The sequence below is a fragment of the Mastomys coucha genome, unplaced genomic scaffold (assembly GCF_008632895.1).
Source record: "Mastomys coucha isolate ucsf_1 unplaced genomic scaffold, UCSF_Mcou_1 pScaffold6, whole genome shotgun sequence".
Lineage (NCBI taxonomy): Eukaryota > Metazoa > Chordata > Mammalia > Rodentia > Muridae > Mastomys > Mastomys coucha.
In genome coordinates, this window is record NW_022196912.1 from 31,023,542 (window position 1) to 31,043,103 (window position 19,562).

Consider the following 19,562-nt stretch of genomic DNA (forward strand, 5'->3'; position numbering starts at 1 on the left):
GAGCCCTCTCCCTATGCCCAGTCCATATTCTTAACAGACATATATATTTTCATTAATAAACTTCTAGCATTGTCTACTGGCTTCCATTATGGTAGGCAAAACACTCATATACATAAAATACAATCTTTAAAAAAGACAAAACAAGTGTTTTCTGCTCTTTCAGATGCCTGGAGTTCAGTTCCCGGGATCCACATCAGGCAGCCTGCAATTCCAGCTCCAGGGGGATCTGATGTCTTCTGGCTTCCTCTAGCAACTGCTCCACATGTAGTGTTCACTCACATAAAATTCTAGGAGCCTCAAAAACAAACAAATCCTGCATTCTCTCTCATCTGCTTCCTCATACACTAGGATAGCTGACCAGCGATCTTCCAGGGATATCGCCTCAGTCAAGACATCTGTCTGTCTGTAACAGCTGGGTTTTACAGAAAGATAAAGCCATAATGCCTGGCTTTCCATGAGTCCTCACGATTGCTTTGCAAGCACTTTACCCACTGAGCCATCTCTTCATATACAGTATATTTTCATTAATAAGCTTCTAGTATTGTCTACTGGCTTAAATTATGGTAGGTAGATACGGGTTTTGTCCTTTCATCTCTTTCCTTTCTCTTCCCAAAATATTTTTGAGGTTCTTTGAAATTAATGTTCAGTGTTTATTTGGTCATGCCTATTATCCACAGCTGCACACTGTGGTACACGGTTACATTCCTTTTCAAGGTAGCCACAAGCCTTAATCAAATACAAACTAAATTCAGTCAAAATCTTGACTCAGTTAATGAGGATCGTAAGATGTTATAAGGAATTCTAGAGTGAATATAAAGTGCCCACTGTTTAAGTAAAAATGATAAATGAGTCACCCAATTTATGTCAAATGGCCTTCTCGGAGAAGAGGTAAGATTCAGAGTCTCGTGACCATGCTTTAGAGATGTCCACCATCCCACAGAAAGCTGAGGCTCACTCTGGAGTCAGAGCATGCAGAAAAAATGTGGCTTGTTTCTCACTTAAGACACCCTATTTTGTTTTGCTTGCTTTTCTGGCCTATTTCAAAGTCCTTCACAAGCTTTCTCTTCAAAAGAAAAAAAAATCACTATTATCTGTATAAACTCAACAGCTAAGCGGTTTTTCCACTTTAGCATGCTGTCATTTTCCTTAATCCCTTGGCCTCTCTTGGGCAGAGTCCAGTGGTATTTCTTGGCTCCCTCCAAGGAGGTTTCAGAGAGATGGGGGAAGGACCGAAATACAATCCTTCACCCTACTGCGAGCCCTCCGTTCTAGTCAGAGCCTAGAGGACCACGCCAGAAGGGTAGCCACGCCCCTTCCTCACAGGCACGCCCGGACAGGCCCAACAATAGAGCACGAATATGTCACGTGGGCATCGCAGTGACAAAGACAACGTGGCAAGAGACCGCGCCAAATATCTCCGTGCCCGCTGTCTGCCACCAACCCCGTCTTGTTTCCCCCTTCTCTGACTGTACACCTCGTTGCCGAGCTCGTCTCGGGGAAGGTGAACAACCGAGCTACCCTCAATTCAGACACCCCCAGACAGGGAGCCCAGCCACGCGCACCGCGAGCCAACAGCGCCGGAGAGAGTTGAACTTTTGATTGGGCGTGAGCTCTTTCAATCTCCACACCTTGTCCAATCAGAAACCCGTAACCCGGCCTTCCGCTCTTCATTGGTCTGTATGTGGCAGAAGGCGAAGGGAGAGAGCCCGAGCCGAGGTCCCGCGAGAGCGGCGCCCAGCGCTCAGAGCGCAGGCGCACGGGAATTGGCAGGGGCCCGGGCCGAGGGCGGGCCAGAAGACGCGTCGTTTGGCTTTGGACAGCGTCGCAGAGTCGTCTGGGTTGAACCGGTGGGCCGAAAGCTTTTGTCAGGGGCCTGGGCGAGAACGAGGCCCGCGAGGTTCCCGATGGTGTCCATGACTTTCAAACGGAGCCGCAGCGACCGGTTCTACAGCACCCGGTGCTGCGGCTGTTGTCATGTCCGCACCGGGACGATCATCCTGGGGACCTGGTACATGGTAAGGGCTGGCTGGCAGGGCTGCTCCACCAGGCCAGTGCGCCGGCGCGGCGAGTGGGCCTGGGGGGGACAGGGGGCGGGGACGTAAAAGTTGTTGGGGAGCTACTTTTTCGGGGTGCTTTTAATTGTGAACTGAGGCCGGAGACTTTACGAGATGGGGCTCACCAGGATTTGGGAGGGGATGGGAAGAGGGTCGTTATTTCGGGTGCGGGAAGTGCACAGCTCTCATCCCCCCACCCCCGCCTCCACCCGCCCCCCTCCCTCCATTGAAACAATTTACTGTCCTGCAGTTATGCAGCTAGTTCGGACGTCGTTTTGTCCGAATGGAAAGCGAAATCCAGTTCCGGTGGCTCCTGCAGTTTTTGTTGAGGCGTTCGGTGATGTAGCCAGAGAGGCCTCAGTTTTGAGTCTAGACGTTAGCCAGGATTTACAGTGGGGTCAGATTTTCCACAGTACACCCCCTTCTCTGCCTTGTCAGGTGCTTTTTCCTCCCAAGGCCTCCTTGGTTTGGAAGAGATGTTTATTGAGAGCCTACTATGACTTTACTGACATTTTCTGGGCTCCAGGATCTGCGTGATTCTGTCACGGCAGACGGACGGGCTTGTTGGTTCCTGATTCGGTAGAAAGTCTTTTTTTTGTTGTTGTTGTTTGTTTTTGGTTTTGTTTTTAAATTAGTTCCCAGTATCTGTTTATATTGAACTTAATTAGTTGCGAGTTCCAAAACCGTGATTTTTTTTAAAGGTAGTTTTAACCAATTATACTTTGCCGATGCTTTTTGAGGAACTTGTTGTATTGACGGCGTGATCACTTGGATGACTTTGAAATTTCGTCGTGGGGTGTGGGGGTCGGGGGTAGGAAGTGGCGTTAAAGATAGTGTGCAGTTTCTGATCTATGAAAGGCACAGGAGGGAGAGCCTCACCCTGTCCTCTCTTCTCTTCCTCTTCCCCGCCCAGTATCTTGAAGTCATTAGTAACTTTGGCAGAACACCAGATGAAAATCTTCCTTAGGCAGATGGTTTCACAGCCCACCCCAGGGGACTGTCAGACCTCAGCAGGATTGCTGCTTTTTTTCAGTCTCTTATCCTTAATGTACATTAGAAAAGAGCACCGGGAAAGCATGAATGTGGCTTGGTTTGCTTGCACTGAGGCTACTTTCACGTTTTCCGTGCTTTTGTACTCAGAAAGTCACCCTATTACTTCTGTAGAATTAATTACATCACATTTCCTTTAAGAAGCTGCCTATTGCATTCATTAAACTGAGCTGTAGTCCTGGACCTGGACTAGTTGATGACATTCAGTTGGGTTGTAAATCTCGCTTCCTCTTGTTTGTTTTCCTTTTTGCTAAGAGTATGGATTTTTAATTTCTTTGTCCTTCACCATCTTCCATTCTCTTAAATGATTAATTCATGTCTTCCCCATTTTCGTCATACCTACACCCTCTCTGCATTCTCCCAGAAAATGACCTCTCCTTGAACTTCCCAAAGAAAATAGAGTTGGAGCCTGGGATTCTTGCCTGAAAACTTAAGCTTCCTGTTTTCTTCTTCCATCCTTCCACTTACAGACAAAGGGCTTCAAACTCTTTGAAGAAGAAAAAAAAACACCCCTTTAGCCATTCAGATATATTGGCACCATTTCTCAATACTCTTTATTAGGCGGAGTTTTTGATGCTGTGGCTTTTGTTTATAAAAAATGAACAGGGAACTCGAAATGCAGGTTGAAAAATAGTAGCAAGGACTTTTATCCTTATTTTAGTTTTTGTTTATTTTTATTTCACTGTGAGGGCGTTTTGTCTGCATGTTTGTGGTAACTTTGTACAATGTTTATGGAGGCCACAAGGGGCTAGATTCTCCTAGGACTGGGGTATGCAGATGAACGTTAGGTGTGTAGGTGCTGGGAATCGCTCCCAGGACAGCAACCAGTGTTCATAAACTCGAATGCATCCCTCCCTCCTTCTCTCCCTCCCTCCCTCTCCCTCTCCCCCTACCCCCAAGAACAGTTGTTGATTTTAACAAAGTGGGGATTGAAAGGTTTAAATCTGTAGCACAACTGAAGCTCTTGGTGTGAAAGCCCCCCTTTGAAAAGATGCTGTCTTGCATCAACTTTCAGCTTAGAAGATTGTAAACTGCTTCAGTTTGATTTGTTTTAATTCATATAAGAGATTTATTGCCCATCTTCAGTGTAAAGGGCTCTGAGGAACCTACAAAGGGCATGATAGATCACCTACATTGCATGACTTCGGTATTGATACTACTTGTTGCATGATTCTAGTTCTGCTTACTTTGGTCATGACATCATCCCTTAATGGTGATGGTATTACAAAGAACTTTGGAGCACAGCCAGGAAAATGGAACTTAGAGTCACAAAGGAAAAGGGTACACAGTGATGGCAGATTCTAATTAGATTAAGGGAAGGAAAAGAACATTTGTTTTGCTTAGTAGGTTATTGTTGGTGACTTTAAAAAATATACAAGCCTTAGTTCTACAGTAGTGGGAAGACATACTTTCTGTTAGTTGGGGGGCACTTAGGAGATGAAAACTGTATAATGTATAATGTCTCCAAATAAAGTGGTCTTGTCCAAATTGCACATTTCACTGTTGTAGCAGAGACACAAGATGACAGCTAGAATGACCTGTCCTCTTTATTTCCGCCTTGCCATTGTTCCCTTCCTCACCACTTTGTCATGAGCACTGCTGCTTGATTCCAGGGGACACTACATGTTGGTCTGTGTAGGAGAATAATGATGAGCCAGGTTGTCTGGACCAAGGCCTGCATTTATGATTCTTTCTGTGGTGTTTGAAACCTGGAGGCATAGCCCTTCCTCCTGCTGGGTCAGAACACTCTTGTCAGTGACTGATAATGATGTCATTGATTTCTTGAATTAACATTGATGGGTTTTTTACATACCATCATGTATGCCAAAGGATTAATTGAATGGAACCTGTAATGTGAGTTCTTGGGAGGTGGTATCAGAAGGATCAGAAGTTTAGACTCGGCTTTGGCGATAGGCCAGCCTAGGCTAAAATAGGATGCTAGCTCTAAAACCAAACCAAACCCTTACGTTTTAATGGTTGGTATTGGATAATAGTTCTATGGAATATAAAACCAGAATCAGTTATATGTGCCAGAGGTCCCAAACCTGAAGAGTTTGCATATGATGGTTTAAATGTGAAAGAAGTACCTAAGTAATATGTGACTTTAGAATGAGTTCAGGCTTCAGTTTCTACATTCCTCAACTTTACTTCTTTTTTTTTTAAGATTTATTTGTTTGTTTATTATATGTAAGTACACTGTAGCTGTCTTCAGGTGCACCAGAAGAAGGCGTCAGATCTCATTTGGGTGGTTGTGAGCCACCATGTGGTTGCTGGGATTTGAACTCATGACCTTCTGAAGAGCAGTCGGTGTTCTTCACCACTGAGCCATCTCGCCAGCCCTCAACTTTACTTCTTTATCATTTGAAGCCAGATTATTTTTTTTTAAATTCTTAGGAGATGTGAACTTAAGTACATACTAAATCATGAATATGGGATTTAAAAACCTGTTTCAAGAAACAGCCTTCATGATACAAATGTGTGCTTTGGTTCTGTTCTGTGTTGTGTTTTTTCGAGACAGAATTTCTGTGTAGCCTTGAGCATCCTGGGACTCAGCCCAGCCCAGAGGTGGACTTTCTCGGATGTTTTAGTGTTAGGAAGACGTGAGATAGATTCTTCATGCCACCGGGCCTTTTACCCATTTGTCCTGGCTGGTATCTCTGATGAACAGTGCAGAAATTCTCAATAAAACACTGGTAAACAGAATTCAATATCACATCATAAAGTAAATCCTCAGGATCAAGTGGGTTTCCTCCTAAAGATTCAAGGATGGTTCAACCTATGCAAATCAGTAAAGGTAGTATATACATAGAATAGAGAACCAGATCCCTATGACCATTTCAGTAGCTGCAGTTACATAGTTGATACAATTTGCCATCCTTTCACATGAAAAAAGTGGGGCTGAAGAGACGTCCCAGTGGATAAAAGTTCAATTCCCAGTACCCACATGTGACTTACAGTTTCGTAATAACTGCAGTTCTAGGGATCAGACAGCATCTAGCTTCTTCCAGGCATCATGTAGGCAAAACATCCACATACATAATAGTTAAAAGTATGTATGTATGTATGTATGTATGTATGTATTTTTGGTTTTTCGAGACAGGGTTTTTCTATATAGCCCTGGCTGTCCTGGAACTCACTGTGTAGACCAGGCTGGCCTCGAATTCAGAAATCCACCTGCCTCTGCCTCCCAAGTGCTGAGATTAAAGGCGTGCACCACCACTGCCCAGCTGAAAGTATTTATTCTTTTTTTAAAATTTATTTATTATATGTAAGTACACTGTCTTCAGACAACCCAGAAGAGGGCATCAGATCTCATTATAGATGGTTATGAGACATCATGTGGTTGCTGGGATTTGAACTGAGGACCTTTGGAAAAGCAGTCAGTGCTCTTAATCACTGAGCCATTTCTTCATTCTGAAAGTATTTATTCTTAAAGTGGATATACAACACAATAAAAGCCAGATAATAATGACAGCTAGCACCATACCAAATTAGCTCTTCTCTAAAATCAAAAACCAAATTAATGATGCTTCCTTTTAACACTTCTGTTCAACATAATACTGAAGAGAGATGGCTCAGCGGGTAAGAGCACCGACTGCTCTTCCGAAGGTCATGAGTTCAAATCCCAGCAACCACATGGTGGCTCACAATCACCCGTAATGAGATCTGACGCCCTCTTCTGGTGCATCTGAAGACAGCTACAGTGTACTTAATTATAATAATAAAAAAGAAAGTCCTAACCAGAGCAGTTTGGTAAGAGAAACAGATGAAGAGCTTAGAGATAGGAAAGGAGGAAGTCAAGGCTCTGTATTTACAGATTACACAATCAAATACATAGAAGTTCCTAAAAACTGAAAATAACCTCAGAATTAATAAATTTAAAGAGTAGTAAAACAACTTCAAAAATAGTGTATTTATGTACCAGTAGTGGACTGTCTGAAAGAGAAGTTAGGAAAGCACACGTGTCATAGCTAAAAGAGCAAAGCAAGCAAAACATACACTCCTAAGAGTAACTTTAACTAGGAGGTGAAAAAAATGTAATCTAGGACTAGAATAAAACATCCATGAAGGCTTTGAACAGGTCACAAATAATGAAAAGATCCCGTAGTCAGTCATGAATCAGAACTAGTGTTGTTAGATGATATCGTACCCAAAGAGATCTGTAAGTGTAAGGTTGTACCTGTTATGTTGTCCTTCACATACTAGGAGAAAACAGTTCCTAAAAGTTAAGTGGAAACACTCAAGGCTGTGCCAAAGAAGTCTTGAGCAAAAAGAGCAAAGCTGGAAGTATCACACTGTCCAGTTCTAACATGTAGAGCTGTCATAGCCAGCGCAGCCTAGTCCTGCTGCAAAAATAGATACAGAGACCAATGGGAAAGAACAGAGCACCCAAAAATAAGCCCACACCCCTACAGCCAAGTGACTCTCAACAGAAGTGCCAGAGATACACATCTGGGCAAGCACATTCTCTTTAGTGCATACTGCTAGGAAAATGGTATATATTAGACCCTGCTTTCATAATAAAAGCTAACTTAAAATACGAGTATTAAATTGAGACTAAACCTACTAAGAGAGAATATACGGGAAGCACTGACATAAGTCTGTGTCTTAGGGTTCCTATTGCTGTGATGAAACACCATGACTAAAAGCAACTAAAAGCATTAACCAAAGCTGAAAGTATCACACTGTCCAGATTCAAAGTGTAGAGCTGTCATAACCAACGCAGCCTAGTCCTGGTACAAAAATAGATATGGACTATTTTGCTTACAGTTGCACATAACAAGTCCATAATAAAGGGGAAGTCAGGGCAGGAACCTAGGCTGGAGCAGAGGCTGCAGAGAAGCTCTGCCTACTGGTTTACTCATCCTGCTTGCTCGCCCTTCCTTCCTTCCTTCCTTCCTTCCTTCCTTCCTTCCTTTCTTCCTTCTTTCCTTCCTTTAAAAGAATTATTTATTTTGTGTATAAGTACACTGTAGCTGTCTTCAGACATCCAGAAGAGGGCATCGGATCCCATTACAGGTGGTTGTGAGCTACCATGTGGCTGCTGGGAATTGAACTCAGGACCACTGGAAGAGCGGTCTAGTCCTCAGCCTGCTTTCTTATGCCATCCAGGACCACCTGTCCAGTAGCACCATGTCCAGTGAGCTGGACCATACCCTCCTACACCAATTGTTAATCAAGAAAATAAACTACAAACTTGACTGCAGGAAAATCTTTTTTTTTTTTAATAAGTCTTTTTTTTTTTTAAGATTTATTTATTTATTATATGTAAGTACACTTTAGCTGTCTTTAGACACACCAGAAGAGGGCGTCGGATCTCATTACGGGTGGTTGTGAGCCACCATGTGGTTGCTGGGATTTGAACTCATGACCTTCCGAAGAGCAGTCGGTGTTCTTCCCCACTGAGCCATCTCACCAGCCTCCCCCGCCTCCTTCCCGGACAGGGTTTCTCTGTGTAGCCCTGGCTGTCCTGGAGCTCACTTTGTAGACCAGGCTGGCCTTGAACTCAGAAATCCACCTGTCTCTGCCTCCCAAGTGCTGGGATTAAAGATGTGTGCCACCACCGCCCGGCGGAAAATCTTAATTTAGGCATTTCTGAAGTGAGAGTCCCTCTTCCTAGGTGACTGTAGGATTGACCAGAGGGAAAACACATACACACACACACACACACACACACACACACACACACACACACAAAACCAGGATAGTCTGAACACGAAATTGTTATTTAAGAGTGTAAAGGCACAGGCAACAAAAGAAAACATACAGAATTACATCAAACTGAAAAGCTGCAGAGAATCGGGACAGTGAGCAGACAGCCTATAGAAATGGCAGGACTCTGTAAACTTTATCACAAGAGATTAATACCTAAAGTAGATCGAGAACCCAACAGCAAAAGCAAATAGTCAAGTTTAAAAGGAAGCAGCTGAGTAGACATTTCTCCAAAGAAGATAAGCAGGACCAGCACATATATGAAAAACCTGAGTCATGACATAGCATCTCATCCAGTGAGTGAGTGCCAGTCAGTCAGACCAAAAAGTGACATGTTGGAGAAAGGAAGATGGCATTGTACAGGGCTATAGTATAGACACTTGGGGGAAAACTGTATGGAGGCTCCTCAGGTTAGAGCTGTCATAGATCCTACTAGTAGGTATTTACCCACAGAAAACGAAATCAGTATATCAAAGAGATCTGTTGCAGCCCACATTTAATGCAGTACTATTCACAGTAGACGAGGTAGAGAGTGAGCTGTGGTGTCCATTGATAACAGCGGATAAGGAAAAATGAGGTCTATGTTCACAATGGGTACTGATAGTAATGAACCAAATTGACATGTGCAGCAGCATGGAATAGAACTGAAGATACAACTGAGATAATCAAGCTACAGGAAGGCAAATAAATGATGTTACTTTCTGATTACAAAGTAGCTTAATTTATGGACAGGATAGTGGTCACCAGGGACTAAAACGCAAGAGGAGGGGCCAGGAGGGGCCAGTAAGCATTGGGATAGGATAGGAGTACAATTAGTGACCGCTTGCACAGAGGGTGATTACAGCTGTCAAAATTACATTAAAAACATCTGAAAGTACTAAGCAGGGTGAGTATGTTTCACCACAAACAGTGAAGTGTTTTAAGGTTATGGAATGATATGTCTTGATTTGACCAGTACATGCTGAATAAGTATACTAAAACATAACACTGTACTCCAGAAAGATGTACAAATATTGTCATTAAAGAAAAAACAAGGAGAAACGGTTTGTCTGGGCCTGAATGTTTGCCTGGACTTGAACTTGTTCATTTGTACTAAATAAGAGATTCTTCACTGTTTCCTTACGGCTTATTTACTCATATGATGTGTACAGAAGGCTTTCGAGCGAGAGGTGCTTTGCCTGTGTTCTACCTGGCCCTGCTACTAGGTTTACAAGCCTTATTTTCAACTTCCTTTCCTGAGTACAGTAGGATAAGAGTTATAAATATTTTGGAATAGTTTGTATGTAGTAGAATATCTTAAAGACTTTTTAAACTATGAGTTACAGTTTTAATTTCTTGAAAAATCCAACAGAGTTTAGTAGCTGAAATTTACATATGTGCTCAGTGGTAAGTGCTTAGGAACACAAGTACTGCTTTTTTCAGAAGTTGCTATCATATTTAAAGTACCGACCTGGAGTGAAATGAACTCTGAAATGTTGCTAATAATACTAGGCAAGGACAGTGGAAAACTCTTGACTTTTTATAGAAGAAAAAATGGCTTTTTAAAGAGTCATTTGTGATAAAAATATTTTAGACCTGTGGACTGTACATGTGTATAACCATGTATACACACATGTAAATATATAATATATAAATATATTGTTTATATTTAACACCCCCCAAGTGTATTTGGTACTTTATTTCCTTCATTTGGTAGCGAGTTGTGCATGTTTTTGTTGGCATGAATGTTTTCTGTGCCATCCAAAGCTTTTTTACTAGGATAATAATTTGCTCAGCAAGAGTTTGCCAAATAAATTTCAAACTTAATTTCCCAACACAAGATAACATGCCTAATTTAAAAATAAGACGTGGCCTGTTTCTCTACTGAATGTTTGAAGACTTGGCCTGCTGTACAAAAATACCTTTCCTGGGTGTTCTCATTCATCCTTCATCTAGGGTGGACAGAAGAGAGGAGTTTCAGATTTTGTTGATAGAACGTTGGGAGCGTCAAATGTTTGGACTTCCACAAGGATGAGGGTGAATTCTGTGAAGTTTGGTCATGGAGTTAGTATTATCAGACCTTACTTATTTCTGTATTGAATCTTCAACTGGACTGTTTGGATACTTGTAGGCCACACCTCTAGAGAAACTGCAAGGAACCACAACTTGAGCTCTGCATAATGGATCTTCTTTTAAAATGGGGCTTATATCTCAGATAAGACTAGGGAAATTCATGGTATTAGGATGAGATTTCAGCAGTGTGTGTGTGTGTGTGTGTGTGTGTGTGTGTGTGTGTGTGAGAGAGAGAGAGAGAGAGAGAGAGAGAGAGAGAGAGAGAGAGAGAGAGACTTATGGTGATTACATTTCTGAATGAAGAAATGGAGAAAATAACCTTTAGAATGTCAGGAAATGATCTAGGAAATCATGGTGGGCAGTAATGTAAAGATGAATTTAGTTACAGATATATTGACTGCAGTTTGCAAGTAGCTTATTGGTTCAAGTATAGGAAAAACAAATAGGTGTTGTATAGAGATACTTTTGTGTGATATTGCAAAAATGTACAAAGCCAGTGCAGTTATCTTTGGAATTGTGAGCCAGATTGGGGAACTTGTCCTTTACACTGAAAGTTAAACAAAGGAGAAATAAGCGGGTAGCTAAGATATGCTAGAAAGGTAGCGGGGTGGTTTGAGGACCTGAATGTATGGTTGCTACAGTGTTTGGAGGCTGCTTTTGGGTATTAGACGAACACATTGACTCAAAAGGTAGAATTAAGACCAACTGCAGGGACAAGGAAGGGACTCCCTTAAACTTGAACAAAGCGCATGCGCGTGCTTTGGAGGAGTGGCAGGCATCTGCATGTGGGAAATCAGCTGACAGGTCTAATGGGTGTGTGAGGAAATATGTGCCTCTATGAACAGATTTTATGAGTCCCCAGTTTTACTTTCTCTGCATTTCATTCTGGTTTATTGGAATTAGCACAGAGTTAAGCATCTTTATACATGCTATGACTTTTCAGCTGTTCTCACAGTGGTGATACATGTTTTATCTGAGTGTCTCCTGTTTGATAACCTTGTTAGTGCAGGTGAAATAGTATTTAATGTAACAGGGCATCCAGAGTCTGTGAAGACTGTTCCCTGGTAGGAGTTAATGTAAAGGTGTTTTCTTTCTCAGGTGGTCAACCTATTGATGGCAATTTTGCTGACTGTGGAGGTGACTCATCCAAATTCCATGCCAGCTGTCAACATTCAGTATGAAGTCATTGGTAATTACTATTCATCTGAGAGAATGGCTGGTAAGTTTTTACTTTAAAAGATATCACTGCTAACTTTTATATATAGCCAATTGCAGACTATATATGAATGTTAAAGGACAAATGATAAAATTGTGCTTGAGTTATTCTTCAAATGGTTAAATACTTTGCATGATAAATATTAAGCTAGGTGTTAAACTCTTTATTGAGACTGTATTTTGATGACTTTTCCCAAAGTTGTTCAGCAAGAGTTACAATTACAGTAGAGCATTTTCTAGACAAGAACATGTTTATGGAATGGACAGTAGACAGTAGGTTGTATGCATGCTTTGACTATAGAGATCAGACAGGGAAATGGGAAATAAAAATGGCTTGAGATTTTTGAGGGCCTTCTATGATGTATAACCAGGGTCAGAAATTGATGTGTAGATCAGATGGACTCTTTTGGGGGAAGCGGGGGCTGTTCGAGACAGGGTTTCTCTGTATAGCCCTGGATGTTCTGAAACTCACTCTGTAGACCAGGCTGGCCTCGAACTCAGAAATCTGCCTGCCTCTGCCTCCCAAGTGCTGGGATTAAAGGCATGCGCCACCACTGCCCGGAGATTAGATGGACTCTTACAGTAGAGTATAAAATATAATGTACACTGAAGCAACCATACATTCAGGTCCTCAAACTACCCCTGTACCTTTCTAGCATATTTTAGCTACCTACTTATTTTCCCTTTGTATAAGTTTCAGTATAAAGGTCAAGTTTCCCAATCTTGCTCATGTTTAGTGGAAAGAGACTAATGCCACTATTAAAAGTAGAGTAACCCTAGAACATTCATAGAAATTGTCTTTTTTAAACTGATTTATTCCCTGATAGCAATTAATTTTCATTACTGTTTTTTCTTTAAAATACAGGTATAAAATGATTCTAGTTGGGTTTACATTATTATATATATTTATATCTTAAATTTAATACTTAAACAGAAAATTATGTCTCAGTTTGAAATACAGTTTTTACATGCTTAGTTTTTAAATTTCAGTTTAGAAAAGTGTTCTCAGATCTCAAGTGTGTTTATAATACTATAGATCTTAATTCCCAGGGTTTTAGATTTTATTAAGTTTTTTTTAATTAACTTTAATATGAACTTGTGATCCAAGGATGAAGATTTGTGTCTTCCTTTTTAAAGATTTTGTTTTATTTTTTGTGTGAGTGCTCTGCCTGAATGTATGTGTGTGTGCAGTGCCTACAGAGGCCAAAGAGGGGAGGGCAATGTGAACTGAGGTGGTCTGCTGCCTTGTGGGTGCTAGAGACCAAGCCTGTTTTCTGCAATAGCCATGAACCTCTTAATTGCTGAGCCTTCTCTCCAGCTCTGATTTGTCTCTTTTTTCTTCCTCCCCTCCCATCCCCTCCCTTCTTTCTCTCTCTCCCTCCTTCCCTCCCCTCCCCTCCCCCCTTCTTTCTCTTTCTCCCTCCCTCCCTTCTTTCCTTCCTTCCTCCCTCCCTTCCTCCCTCCCTCCCTCCCTTCCCTCCCTCCCTCCCTTCCTTCCTTCCTTCTTTCCTTCTTTCTTTTTGTTAAATCATTTTTTGTCTTCATGGATAACTTAATTATCTAGGAGCCAAGAATAATTCTGTGGCTATAATACAGAATAGAATGAAAACAACAGATGGGAATTTATAATATGTTTTGTTGTTGTTTTTAGTGAAAAGTTTTCTGATCCTTTTTAAATACATCCTTGTAACGTTGACTCTGAGAGAAGTGACCCTTAACAATGGAAGTACTCTGATATGATACAGTAATTAATGTTAAATACTGGTTGTGTTTATAATGCTCAGTGATATGATTATTTGTATTAATATCTAATATCTTCATTTTTGGCACCCTTTTGTTTCTTTTTAAGTTTTCAATTATGTGTATGTGTAGGAGTATATGCATGTGAGTGCAGGTGCCTGGAAGCCAGAGGTGTCCAGTTTTCTGCAACAGGAGTTAAGGCAATTATTGTGGGCAGCCTGACGTGGGTCTTGGGAACTGTGATCTGCAAGAGCAGCAGCTGAGCCAGCTCTCCACATCCCCATTGCCTTTTAGTTTATTAGTGTCTGTCCAGAGTCACAGGTTGTGAAGACACTCACCCAGTCAAGTATTGTCCAGTACTGTTTGGGATTATTCAGGCGTGTTCTGAAGAGAATGGTGAACATGGGTTAACATACACTGAGGATAAGTTGAATAGATGTGTGTTGGGGAGAGAGGGCAAACTGAAGGAAGCCGTGCATTAAAGGTGTGAGACACTGGGGTGGGATTAATGGAGAACCTTGAATTTTAGGTTGTACTCTTATCAAAGCAAGAGGTACATCTGTGGTTTTCTAGGTATAACTCATCTGTTTTAAGCAAACAGTAACTTCTCTTTCCAGTTATGCCCTCATCTCACAAAACCCAGCTTGTGTGAATTCTTTCATAGTTTTTCATTGCTTCTGCGTGTGTTGCAACTTGCCTGTTAAATTTTGTCTCTTTGCACTTAGACATGTAGAGGCACAGGGACCTGTTTCCTATATTTACGTGGCTCATGCTCCTTCCTACACAGAGTCAGTCAGTGAGTTGTTTAACATGGAAAGGCATGTGTAAGTTTTTCAGAATTTCTTAATGTCAGGCTTAAGTCTTTTTTCTTGGTCTTAGATCTTTTGAGGGCCAATTTTGAAAACACTTACAGTTAATTTACACAGAAACGCTTTAAAGCCTCATTTTGTCATGAAGAATTTAGTTTCTTTCATTGCATATGTTGCTTAATTAGATTTCTGTTTTTGTTTTCTTAGATAATGCCTGCGTTCTTTTTGCCGTCTCTGTTCTTATGTTTATAATCAGTTCAATGCTGGTTTACGGAGCCATTTCTGTAAGTGTGCCGTGTTTCCTCTGTCCTCACTTGACCTTTACCAGGGTAGTGATTGTGTATGTATACTAAGTGGTACTTTCTTTCTGCAGTATCAAGTCGGCTGGCTGATTCCCTTCTTCTGCTACCGACTTTTTGACTTCGTTCTCAGTTGTCTGGTGGCCATCAGTTCTCTCACTTACTTGCCAAGAATCAAAGAATATCTGGATCAGTTGGTAAGTGTGTGTGCTATTTAAACATTTTCACTTAAGTAAAACATTTTAATTGAAACCCCAAGGCACCCTTGGTAATATTTTTAACTCTCTTTGCTTTATATAATGTCTTAAAACCACTCCCATGTTAAGATCTGTAAGATAGACATAAATGACTATTGTACCGTACCATTTGGACAGCACAGTACAAGAAGTTTGTAAAGACAGTTAGTGTGGAAGAGATAATTGAGTTAATTGTGTTTCAGTAAAATATTCGGCTGAGCTGGACAGTGGTGGTGCACGCCTTTAATGCCAACACTTGGGGCAGAGGCAGGCAGATTTCTGAGTTCGAGGCCAGCCTGGTCTGCACAGTGAGTTCCAGGACAGCCAGGACTATATAGAGAAACCCTGTCAAAAAACAAAAAACAAAAAAGGACTGTATTTAGGATTTTTTTTTAAAGATTTATTTATTGTTATATGTAAGTACACTGTAGCTGTCTTCAGACACACCAGAAGAGGGCATCAGATCTCATTATAGGTGGTTGTGAGCCACCTTGTGGTTGCTGGGATTTGATCTCAGGACCTTCGGAAGAGTAGTCAGTGCTCTTAACCGCTGATCTATCACTCCAGCCTCCTGTATTTAGGATTCTTAAGGGATTGGTGTTTTGTCATTATCAGAATGATAGCATGTGTCTGCATGCTTGCTGTACCCTAGTCCTCTATTGGTGTGCCTGGTGTATCCTAGCCCTGTGTCTGCGTGTATTCTAGTCCTACTGTGTTGGCATCCCTGCTATATTCTAGCCCTGTGTAGGAAACTTTAGCTGTTTAGGAAAGCCTGCTCTTTTACAGACTCTGGTGTTTTTCCCCTCTGTTTGATTGGATCCTTTCCATTAGAAGGTATTTCCTTTGCTGGCCAGTTTTCGGCCCTCCCTTCCCTTCTAAAGTCTTTCTCCTGACTTGTCCAGAGTCAGGTGAGTGCAGCTGATCCTTTCCAGCACAGTAAGTCTGTCAGCACTAAATCATGTCCTTCTGCCTGGCTTGTAGACAGTGGCATGTATTCTTTTTAACCATCTAGTGAAGAGTTGAGCCCAATATTTGACTCCTAGAAAAGTTACTTTTCTTTGTGGAAGACTAAATGGTCCTGAGTGATCTCAAGTGACTATATTGTTAAAAGCACAAGATGGAAAATAGTGGCCAGGAAAATGAATATTAGCTCTGTTCAGACCTTTTAGTTATCTCAGCTATTGAACAGGCAGACTGAAGTGACTAGTCCATTGATGATAAGGGTCTCAGGTGTACTGCGTTCTTATGTGTAGATTTGCAGTAGCCTGTCACTCTTGACTGCTGCACTTTGTTGTGTTCTTAAACTGCTCAAGTGTGTAGTGTGTCAGTGCCTTTGTGTTTTCACAGCCTGATTTCCCATACAAAGATGACCTCCTGGCATTGGACTCCAGCTGCCTTTTGTTCATTGTCCTTGTGTTCTTTGTGGTGTTCATCATTTTGAAGGTAAGGAGCTTGTGATTGCCTCTTGCGGGACCTGGTAAGACTGCTCAGTAAACCTTTTTCCAGGATCATAAATGATGTAGGATTTGTAGTGACAGAGTCACTGCATTTAATGGATGGGGGTCCCCTCTATCTTGTGTCCAGTGAGTAGAACTTTTATGTTTTCAAAAGTGGTTCAGAGTTTATAGGGAAATTCATTAAAATTCCTAACATTTGAGCACAGGAATTTCCTCCACAGTCTGTCGGTTAGCAGACCTAAATCTCTAGCTAGAGTCTATGTCTGTGAGAAACTTGGGATGCTTAAGTGAGAGCCAGTCAGGAGTGTACCTGGCTTGTACTAGGTCCCTTTTCCACAGACAATGCGGAAGAGATGAGGGTCCTCTGCTCCCAGAGCAGCCTGCTAAGCTCTGTTTCTCCTTTCAGGCTTACCTAATCAATTGTGTTTGGAATTGCTACAAATACATCAACAACAGAAATGTGCCAGAGATTGCCGTGTACCCTGCCTTTGAAGCACCTCCACAGGTTAACTACTGTTTCACTCTCCAAACTGTCACTATTACTGATGCCTCCAGAAGTGAATGTAGGGCTTGACTTTCCATTTTTTTTTTTTTAATTTCTTTTTTTTTTAAATTTATTTATTATTATATAGACACACCAGAAGAGGGAGTCAGATCTCATTATGGATGGTTGTGAGCCACCATGTGGTTGCTGGGATTTGAACTCAGGATCTTTGGGAGAGCAGTCAGTGCTCTTACCCACTGAGCCATCTCACCAGCCCAACTTTCCATTCTTACCATAACTGGAATTTGAATAGCTTGAAACTATGAATTTTATAAGATTTAGCATTTCCACCGGGAATCTTGTGCACACAGGGCTAGAGCCCTTTGCATTGTTGCCCAGCTTGACTGTTAGGTTTATTTCTTAGTGGTCCCCACAAGTGTTTCTGGACACATGGGCTAGGAATTTTCATAATTGACTTGTGAGAATTCTAAGGGGTGGGGACTAATGGTCGTGCGTGCAAGCGTGTGTGCATGTGTGCATATACCTGTCATTGTTGGCTATTTTACAGGTTTTCAGCATATTATAATACACATGGCCCATATTGAGCCAGTATGTTACTTGGAGGACCTTAGGCTAGAGTGACCTTTAGAAAGGTTTTTCTATTATCCCAAAGGGCAGGATAGAAGGTCATTGTCCTATAAATGCAAATTATTATGAAACTTAAGACACTGGCAGCTTCCATTAGGGCAGTTAGTGGGGCCTCTTCCCCAGATCCTCAGCTCTTGAAATACAGTTACTGGAACTTTATTGGTTGTCTGTCAAGAGACCCTTTATATTTTTTAAATATGTATAGTTTAGCTTGTTTATCTTCCAAGTTAGTTCAGAGGAAGAATTCTAATTCTGCCTATCTTATATCTATCCACCACATCCATTACGCCCATTCATCCATCCATCCACCCACCCATCCATCCATCCATCATCCACCCATCCACCCATCCATGCCATTCATCCATTCATCTCATTCATCCATCTATCTTGTCTTGGTCACTGTTCTGTTGCTGTGAAGAGACACCATGACCAAGGCAACTTTTATTTTTTAAAACAGCATTGATTGAGGACTTGCTTACAGTTTCAGAGGCTTATTAGTCTATTATCATCAAGGCAGGGAGCATGGCAGCGCTGATGGTGTTAGAGAAGAAGCTGAGAGCTATATCCTGATCACAAGCAAAGAGGGGGTTGGGGAGGAAAGAGGAGAAGCATTCAAGTATATGAGTCTATGGGGGTGAGTATTCTTACTCAAATCATCACAGATCCCATCCATGTATCCTTCTTCCATCCATCCATCCTTCCACCCACCAAGCTATACAGTTGTAGCGATCTTGCTCTTGAGTCAGGGTGTCACTAAGTGTAGAGTTCAAGCTGCTCAGGTGTCTGTTGTCTCAGTCCTCCGTGTTGTGTGCTCCTAGTTAGGACATAGAATCTGAAAGCTGATTATTTTAGAAAAGAATTTGAAGTGACATTATCTGACGTGATTCTTTTCCCTCTTCAGTACGTTTTGCCAACCTATGAAATGGCTGTGAAGATTCCTGAGAAAGAGCCACCACCTCCTTACCTGCCTGCCTGAGGACATTCTGCCTTGTCAATAAAGCCTATACCAGCTTCTTGTCTTGTTTATTTTACAGAAAGCTGCGATGCAGGGCTCTCAGAATTGTTTGATAGAAAGTGCACTGTCTTGTCTGAGCATTTATTTTCAAACACTAAAGAGCTTTTGGACATTTATTAAAACCTTTTTGTTAAGTATCACATTTTAGAAACTTTTTGAAGACAATCTAGGTTAAGCAAGAGCAAAGTGCCATTGTTAGCTTTTAACTGAGGGTACGGGGGGAGGGGGGCCTCCATATTTTCCTTTTTTAACTTTGCACTTTCTTGGTATAATGGTTCATGTTTGATGTTCGATGCCCTGAATAGTTTTCGGAGAGTGAATACAGTGTTGAGGATGACTGAGTTGGGTAAGAGCTGCAATTTCCAGCTCTATGAGACAGGAGAGAGAAATAGCATTTGACTTGACCGTGGAAGATGATGGTTGCATGCTTCTCATTTGTACGTTTCCATCTTTGTGATAAAATGCTTTAATAAAGCTCTTAAATTTTACCATTGTCCTTCTTAAATGTGTCTAATGTTTGTGCTACAACTTATAGTAATCCTGTCCTTGTGACAGGTACACGTTTGGAGAAGTGTTGCTGTGTAGTTTCTCATTTTAAAAATTGTACTTGTTTTGTTGTTTCTTAATGTGATGAAAGAAAACTGGTTTACTAGTTTCTGGATAGAGGGATGATGGAAGAGTAAAAGCAAAAGAGGAGTCGGGGAAGTGAGGCTGGAGCCCTTTAGACAGGAAGGGGGAGTGATTCCAACGTAGAGGAGCAGAAGGACAGCCTAGCATTTTGAGAAGCCCTC

At 41.6% G+C, this 19,562-nt stretch overlaps 1 protein-coding gene across 1 annotated transcript; it reads left to right on the top strand.

Moving 5' to 3' along the window:
- Positions 1-1,021: 1,021 nt before the first annotated feature.
- On the top strand, positions 1,022-19,259 carry Laptm4a (lysosomal protein transmembrane 4 alpha). Its single transcript, XM_031356215.1, has 7 exons — positions 1,022-2,015; positions 11,967-12,087; positions 14,840-14,916; positions 15,006-15,128; positions 16,515-16,610; positions 17,031-17,129; positions 18,658-19,259. The coding sequence occupies exons 1-7, from the start codon at positions 1,680-1,682 to the stop codon at positions 18,730-18,732; spliced, it is 927 nt and encodes a 308-aa protein (XP_031212075.1). The 5' UTR covers positions 1,022-1,679; the 3' UTR covers positions 18,733-19,259.
- Positions 19,260-19,562: the final 303 nt, after the last annotated feature.